We start from the raw sequence: 9,400 nt of genomic DNA, 5'->3' as shown, positions 1-9,400 counted from the left end.
GGCATTATCTTATGAAATATGTGCTAATTTTCATTCATTTCCAAAACATAAATGTGAACATTGGATAAAGGCAGGTTAAAAATTCTATGCTCCAAAAACATCGGAAAATTGTTAAAATTATTATTATAAGTAAAAGGTACCAGATGCTGTTGTAAATAGGGAGGATGTTTGAGAGTAAATGCTGCCATATTATTATTATTGTTGTTGTTGTTGTTGTTGTTGTTATTATTGTTAATTGAAGTAAAATGTACCAGATACTGTTATAAATAGGGAGGAATATTTGGGAGTAAACACTATTATATTATATTATATTATAAGAGGATATTTGAGAGTACACGCTGCCATATTATATTATATTATATTATATTATATTATATCATATTATATTATATTATATTATATTATAACAGGATATTTGAGAGTACACGCTGCCATATTATATTATATTATATTATATTGTAAGAGGATATTTGAGAGTACACTCTGCCATATTATATTATAATTTATCATATTATATTATATTATACTATATTATATAATATAAGAGGATATTTGAGGGTACACGCTGCCATATTATATATTATATCAAATTTTATATTATATTATATGATAATATAAGAGGATATTTGAGAGTACACTCTGCCATATTATATATTATATCAAATTTTATATTATATTATATTATAATATAAAAGGATATTTGAGAGTAAACGCTGCCATATATTATTATTATTTTAAGTAAAAGGTATTAAGGTAAAATGTAGTAAATAATTAATAAGAGCAAAAATCTGCCTTTTTATATTATATTATATTATATTATATTATATTATATTGTAAGAGGATATTTGAGAGTACACTCTGCCATATTATATATTATATCAAATTTTATATTATATTATATTATAATATAAAAGGATATTTGAGAGTTCACGCTGCCATATATTATTATTATTTTAAGTAAAAGGTATTAAGGTAAAATGTAGTAAATAATTAATAAAAAATCTGCCTTTTTATATTATATTATATTATATTATATTATATTATATTATATTATATCATATTATATTATATTATATTATATTATATTATATTATATCATATTATATTATATTATATTATATTATATTATATTATATTATATTATATCATATTATATTATATTATATCATATTATATTACATTATTAGAAGATATTTGAGAGTAAACGCTGCCATATTATATTATTATTTTTATTATTATTATTATTATTTTATTTTAAGTAAAAGGTATTCAGGTGAAATGTAGTAAATAATGAATAACAGTAAAAGCTGTCATATATATAATATTATATTATATTATATTATATTATATTATATTATATTATAGTATATTATATAATATTATATTATAGTATATTATATAATATTATATTATAGTATATTATATTATATTATATTATATTATAGTATATTATATAATATTATATTATAGTATATTATATTATATTATATTATAGTATATTATATAATATTATATTATAGTATATTATATTATATTATAGTATATTATATTATATTATATTATATTATATTATAGTATATTATATTATTTTATATTATAGTATATTATATTATTTTATATTATAGTATATTATATTATTTTATATTATAGTATATTATATTATATTATATTATATTATATTATAGTATATTATATTATATTATATTATATTATATTATATTATAGTATATTATATTATATTATATTATAGTATATTATATTATAGTATATTATATTATATTATATTATAGTATATTATATTATAGTATATTATATTATAGTATATTATATTATATTATACTATAGTATATTATGTTATATTATATTATATTATATTATATTATATTATATTATATTATAGTATATTATATTATATTATAGTATATTATATTATATTATATTATAGTATATTATATTATATTATAGTATATTATATTATAGTATATTATATTATAGTATATTATAGTATATTATATTATATTATAGTATATTATATTGTAGTATATTATATTATAGTATATTATAGTATATTATATTATATTATATTATAGTATATTATAGTATAGTATAGTATAGTATATTATATTATATTATAGTAAAATATATTATATTATATTATAGTATATTATATTATATTATAGTATATTATAGTATATTATATTATATTATAGTATATTATATTATAGTATATTATATTATAGTATTTTATATTATAGTATATTATAGTATATTATATTATATTATAGTATATTATATTATATTATATTATATTATATTATATTATATTATATTATATTATAGTATATTATATTATATTATAGTATATTATATTATATTATAGTATATTATAGTATATTATATTATATTATATTATAGTATATTATAGTATAGTATAGTATAGTATATTATATTATATTATATTATATTATATTATATTATATTATAGTATATTATATTATATTATATTATATTATATTATATTATATTATATTATAGTATATTATATTATAGTATATTATATTATATTATATTATAGTATATTATAGTATATTATATTATATTATATTATAGTATATTATAGTATAGTATAGTATAGTATATTATATTATATTATATTATATTATATTATAGTATATTATATTATATTATATTATATTATATTATATTATATTATATTATATTATAGTATATTATATTATATTATAGTATATTATATTATATTATAGTATATTATATTATATTATAGTATATTATATTATATTATATTATAGTATATTATATAATATTATATTATAGTATATTATATTATATTATAGTATATTATATTATATTATATTATATTATATTATATTATAGTATATTATATTATATTATATTATAGTATATTATATTATATTATATTATAGTATATTATAGTATATTATATTATATTATATTATAGTATATTATATTATAGTATATTATATTATATTATATTATAGTATATTATATTATATTATATTATATTATATTATATTATATTATATTATATTATATTATAGTATATTATATTATATTATATTATATTATAGTATATTATATTATATTATACTATAGTATATTATGTTATATTATATTATATTATATTATATTATATTATATTATATTATAGTATATTATATTATATTATAGTATATTATGTTATATTATATTATAGTATATTATATTATATTATAGTATATTATATTATATTATATTATATTATATTATATTATATTATATTATAGTATATTATATTATATTATATTATATTATATTATATTATAGTATATTATATTATATTATAGTATATTATATTATAGTATATTATAGTATAGTATATTATAGTATATTATATTATATTATATTATATTATATTATATTATATTATAGTATATTATATTATATTATAGTATATTATATTATATTATATTATATTATAGTATATTATATTATATTATATTATATTATATTATATTATAGTATATTATAGTATATTATATTATATTATAGTATATTATATTATATTATATTATATTATATTATATTATATTATATTATAGTATATTATATTATATTATATTATATTATATTATATTATAGTATATTATAGTATATTATATTATATTATATTATAGTATATTATAGTATAGTATAGTATAGTATATTATATTATATTATATTATATTATATTATAGTATAGTATAGTATATTATATTATATTATATTATATTATATTATATTATATTATATTATAGTATATTATATTATATTATATTATATTATATTATATTATAGTATATTATAGTATATTATATTATATTATATTATAGTATATTATAGTATAGTATAGTATAGTATATTATATTATATTATATTATATTATATTATATTATATTATAGTATATTATAGTATATTATATTATATTATATTATAGTATATTATAGTATAGTATATTATATTATATTATATTATATTATATTATATTATATTATAGTATATTATATTATATTATATTATATTATATTATATTATATTATAGTATATTATATTATATTATAGTATATTATATTATATTATAGTATATTATATTATATTATAGTATATTATATACTATAATATAATAGTGTGTTATTGTTTATGGGGAGTGTCGGGGGGGGGGGAGGGGGGGTGATGGATGTGTGACAGCCTCGCGGTGCATGCTGGGATCCATGATGGCGCTGTTGTTTACAGGATGATGATGATAGCGGAGGATCTCTAACACAAACACCTTCACACCTTTAACCGCTCCTCCCTCACCTTCACACCTTCACCCCTCAGCCCCGATCACACCCTCTGCCACAGGAAGGAGGTCTGACCCGGATCCACCAGGACCACAGAGGACTGAAGAGGTTCACACAGAACAGCACAGCATTTCTGCACTGTCACTGACAGACAGCAGGACAGACAGCAGGACAGACAGCAGGACGGACAGCAGGACAGACAGCAGGACAGACAGGAGGACAGACAGCAGGACAGACAGCAGGACAGCAGGACAGACAGCAGGACAGACAGCAGGACGGACAGCAGGACAGACAGCAGGACAGACAGCAGGACAGACAGCAGGACGGACAGCAGGACAGACAGCAGGACAGACAGGAGGACAGACAGCAGGACAGACAGCAGGACAGCAGGACAGACAGCAGGACGGACAGCAGGACAGACAGCAGGACAGACAGCAGGACAGACAGCAGGACAGACAGCAGGACAGACAGCAGGACAGCAGGACAGACAGCAGGACGGACAGCAGGACAGACAGCAGGACAGACAGGAGGACAGACAGCAGGACAGACAGGAGGACAGACAGGAGGACGGACAGCAGGACGGACAGCAGGACAGACAGGAGGACAGACAGGAGGACAGACAGGAGGACAGCAGGACAGACAGCAGGACAGACAGCAGGACAGACAGGAGGACAGACAGCAGGACAGACAGCAGGACAGACAGCAGGACAGACAGGAGGACAGACAGCAGGACGGACAGCAGGACAGACAGGAGGACAGACAGGAGGACAGACAGGAGGACAGCAGGACGGACAGCAGGACGGACAGCAGGACGGACAGCAGGACAGACAGCAGGACAGACAGGAGGACAGACAGCAGGACAGACAGCAGGACAGACAGCAGGACAGACAGGAGGACAGACAGGAGGACAGACAGCAGGACAGGAGGACAGGAGGACTGCAGCCAGGTACCGGTACCACACATCACAGGTGAGACCATGAAGCTGATTTAACTCTGTTATCTGTTATAACTTCACTTTATCAGCTGCTTTATTCATTTAATAACCAGCTGGTTAGCTAACAGAACCAGAACCAGAACCAGAACCAGAACCAGAACCAGAGCTGTGTGACAGTCAGCTGTCAGGTTGTGTAATATCAGGTTGGTGATGAAATGAGGCTCATAATAATATTAATAATAGCTGATAGATGTAATTGAACAGCTGAGTCATTCATAAATAACACATGTATGAATCAGTGTTGAGTGGTACGGAGGCCTGGAGGTGTCCTCTTTGTTTGAGTGGTACGGAGGCCTGGAGGTGTCCTCTTTGTTTGAGTGGTACGGAGGCCTGGAGGTGTCCTCTTCATTTAAAGACACTATATGAAACGTTCATTAAAGGGACTGTTGGTAAGAATCAGAAATGTCTCGTTAACAGCGACCCCTGTGGCGTTCATATGAACTCAACTCGTGAACACGATAAACCCCACCCCATTTGAAGGCACTATACGTTCCAGCTAGCTGGCTAACCTTAGCTTAGCTTAGCTTAGCTTAGCTTAGCTTAGGGTGTGTTCCAAACCGCGTACTTCTGTATTTACACTATTTTGAGTGCATAAGTGCGTTCACACTGGGAAGTACAGGAAAATGCAGTGCACTCAAAGTACCCGGATGTTGTACTCTAACGGTCAGATGGTTGAGTGTGGAACGCTGGACACTTTCCACACTCAACTGTCGCCATCTTGGCTCCGTAGCGGAAGGGGCGGAGCCACGACCACGACCACGACCACTATTCAAACATCCGCAGATAACAGAATAAAACAATACGTAAACATACCGGTGCATTTTCAGCCAACGGGAGGACACATCGTAGGCGACGACGTTGGAAATGTAATTTCCACTCTGCTTTCATTTTTTTTTTTTTTTTAAAGTTATTTTTTTGGGGGCATTTTCCATTTTTATGACAGGACAGTGGATAGAGTCTTGGAAAGGGGGGAGAGAGAGAGTGGATGCGGAAAGGGCCACAGGCCGGATTCGAACCCGGGCCGCCGCGGTCAGGACCAAGCCTTAATACATGGACGCCCGCTCTACCAACTGAGCTAACCCAGGCACCCCTGCTTTCATTTTTTCTTCAACAAAGCAGGCAGATATTTTGGCGGGTAGTGGACTGTAGTGGACTGTAGTGGACTGTAGTGGACGGGTAAAACCTGAAGGAGGCAGCAGCAACACAAAGCCAGCTGCCGTAAAACCCCGAAGAAGAAGAAGATATTTCGGCGGGTAGCGAGCCGCGGTCAAATATTGCGATCGTCATTTCCGGTCAGTGCGCCGCAGAGTATTCCATTTGAGACGACCCTACCCTGTTGAAATTTACGCACTACTCAAGTTAGTACAGAGTGCGCACAGTGCACTACATTGAAATGTACTTCAGGAAGTACGTGGATTGGAACACACTCTTAGGTTTCAGTTAGCTAGTTGGTCGCCCCCACCTTGTGTAGTAGAAAGGTAGTTATACACCTTTGCTTTGTACCGTTACATCATTCGCGTCTCCACTTCCTCCCACTGTTCAAAAGTGAAGTCTAAATATCCAGATACAGGAGCCGCCATCTTTTGATCGAGTTTTTGATGTCATTTGGAGCCAGAGTCTGTGCAGTAGTGACCGGGGGGGGGGGGCGCGCGGTGTCGAGGTCACCTGCACAAATAACGAATTAAAACCAAAATGTATTAGACGTGTACTTTGACTTTTTAGTTTGGCCCATGATGTCCTATCCACTAACATGGAGGGGGCGGGGTTAATGAGCTATACTGCAGCCAGCCACCAGGGGGCGATCCAGATGTTTTGGCTTCACTTTTGGGGAGCTGTCATTTCATCCATCTTTATATACAGCTTATGGTTGACCCTAATAACCAGTCAGTTGGTTATTAAAGGCTGTGTGTTCACAGTAAAATCCTTGTTGGTAATGGTGACCTTTTCTTCCAGAGGACTGTCCGTTGGGTCTGCAGGAGGGTTCCTGAATCAGCCGAATGTAAGTCGCTCTCTTCGGACCTGCACTCAACTAGTTAAACCAGCAGCTGAACTAATAAACATGCAGTTAGTTAAACTAGTGTTTCTATCTGGAGAGTGATGATCTTTAGCTCTGTGTCATCATGTCGTTTAAAACAAGAATACGTGTAAAAGTGCCTCTTCAACATTCAGCGGAGGATATGTTAATGCTCTTTGTTCTAACCTCAGATGATCAGTGACATCAGTGTGACTTCCTGTTTGAATATCTTACGCTGCAGGAACAGAGCGACTGCAAAGCATCTAATTGAGCGCTACTTTCGGCAGTTAACAGACGGCTGTGGAAATGGCGACTGCACGAATGAGTTTTGCGCATCGTGTAGTGACTTTCAACCTTTGGATAACAATTCAGCAGCCGCCAAAGCGCTCGAGCTGTTTAAGATTAACGCCAAACTCTGTCACCCCTCCAAGAAAGACTCTCATCTGGACAGTAAGATGAGCGAGACGGACCTCTGTCCCGCCAAGGAGGACTTCTCAGGTAACTCACTGTAACACCGACTCTCATGGACGCTGAAGCTTTGAATCAGTTCACTGGATTAATTAAAGTTTCTGTTTCCTGTTTTGGTCCAGATGTTCATTACCTCACAGAGAACACAGTATGTATGATCCTGAGTTCCTGCGAGGAGAAAGGAGACTACTCTGCTCTGATCCGCATCGTCGGCAGGATCTTCTCCAACGCCGAGGCCTTGATGAAGAGCTTCAGGAAGGATGAACCCGCCGCTACTGAGAACCTGGACTCTTCTGAACCAACAGATGTGGACGAGCAGACCTCAGAGGAGATGGGTGCTTCCTCTGCTCTACCAGACGAGGGTGTTAATGATGTGTTCGACCCGTGTGAGGTTAGCGTGGACCTCGGCGCCGTGAGGAGGGTCTACGACAGACTTCTGAGCCTCGACCAGGTCGAGGCCGCTCTCGTGAACGCCCTCATTTACCTCACTCCAAACATGGAGCTCGACCTGGAATACCTTGACGTGTACGAAACAAACCCAGATTACCTGAACATCTTCATCATCGTGCTGGAGAACAGTAACCTCCACAGCCCCGAGTACCTGGAAGTGGCGTTGCCGCAGTTCTGCAAAGCGATGAGCAAACTGCCAGTGACGGCGCTCGCCAGGCTGTCAAAGCTCTGGTCCGTGTACGGTCTGTCACACATCCGCCGCATGATGGAGACCTTCCAGCAGCTCATCACCTTCACGGTCGTCAGCAACGAATACGACGGCGAGAATCTGGTGAACGATGACGAGACCGTGGTGGCTGCGACGCAGTGTTTAAAAGTTGCCTTCTACGCCAGTATCCTGGGCGGCGATGTGGACGTGGAGCACAACGAGGAGGACGAGGAAGACTCCGAGTCCGATGAGCTCACCCTGCATGAGCTGCTGGGTGAGGAGCGGCTCTATAAGAAGGGTCCTCGGGTGGATCCTCTGGAGAAAGAACTGGGTGTCAGACTGATGGACAGCATCAGACCCCTCATCCCCTACGAGGACTTTGTTAACGAGTCACTCAACGAAGTGGTGGAGATGGACAAGGACTTCACCTTCTTCAAGGTCAACGCCGAAACCAAGTTCTCGTTCCAAAGCTGCCCCTTCATCCTGAACGTCATCACCAAGAACCAAGGGCTGTACTACGACAACAGGATCAGGATGTACAGCGAGCGGCGCCTCACGGCCCTCTACAGCATGGTGCAGGGCCAGGAGCCCAACCCCTACCTGAAGCTCAAAGTACGCCGAGACCACATCATCGACGACGCCCTCGTCAGAGTGAGTCACGGCGCTGCGTGTCACCGCTAAGCGTGATGGCGGCTGGAGGCTCAGTCCTGCTGTGTTTGTGTTGTGTTGCAGCTGGAGATGATCTCCATGGAGAACCCGTCCGACCTCAAGAAGCAGCTGTTTGTTGAGTTCGAGGGCGAGCAAGGTGTCGACGAGGGAGGCGTCTCTAAAGAGTTCTTCCAGTTGGTCCTGGAGGAGATTTTCAATCCCGACATTGGTGAGACATGAAATCACAATTTTAAACTTTTTACACGTGCTTCCCTGT

The 9,400-nt window shown here is 32.6% G+C and overlaps 1 protein-coding gene across 5 annotated transcripts in view; it reads left to right on the top strand.

Annotated features, from left to right (window-relative positions):
- Positions 1-4,916: 4,916 nt before the first annotated feature.
- The window catches only part of ube3a (ubiquitin protein ligase E3A), a 13,185-nt gene continuing 8,701 nt past the window's right edge, over positions 4,917-9,400 (top strand). The window contains exons 1-6 of one of the 5 annotated variants that reach the window (XM_037770764.1): positions 4,917-5,011; positions 5,260-5,309; positions 7,289-7,334; positions 7,785-7,847; positions 7,940-9,126; positions 9,208-9,352. In XM_037770764.1, the coding sequence (XP_037626692.1) occupies positions 7,805-7,847; positions 7,940-9,126; positions 9,208-9,352 (1,375 nt within the window). In that variant the 5' untranslated portion in view covers positions 4,917-5,011; positions 5,260-5,309; positions 7,289-7,334; positions 7,785-7,804. Of the gene's footprint in view, positions 5,012-5,134; positions 5,310-7,288; positions 7,335-7,590; positions 7,848-7,939; positions 9,127-9,207; positions 9,353-9,400 lie in introns of those variants that run through there. The other 4 variants (XM_037770763.1, XM_037770761.1, XM_037770762.1 and 1 more) reach the window with 4 other exon arrangements.

The sequence above is a fragment of the Sebastes umbrosus genome, chromosome 5, assembly GCF_015220745.1.
Source record: "Sebastes umbrosus isolate fSebUmb1 chromosome 5, fSebUmb1.pri, whole genome shotgun sequence".
Lineage (NCBI taxonomy): Eukaryota > Metazoa > Chordata > Actinopteri > Perciformes > Sebastidae > Sebastes > Sebastes umbrosus.
Note: the sequence above shows the minus strand (reverse complement) of the source record. Positions and strands in the feature narration are given on the sequence as shown.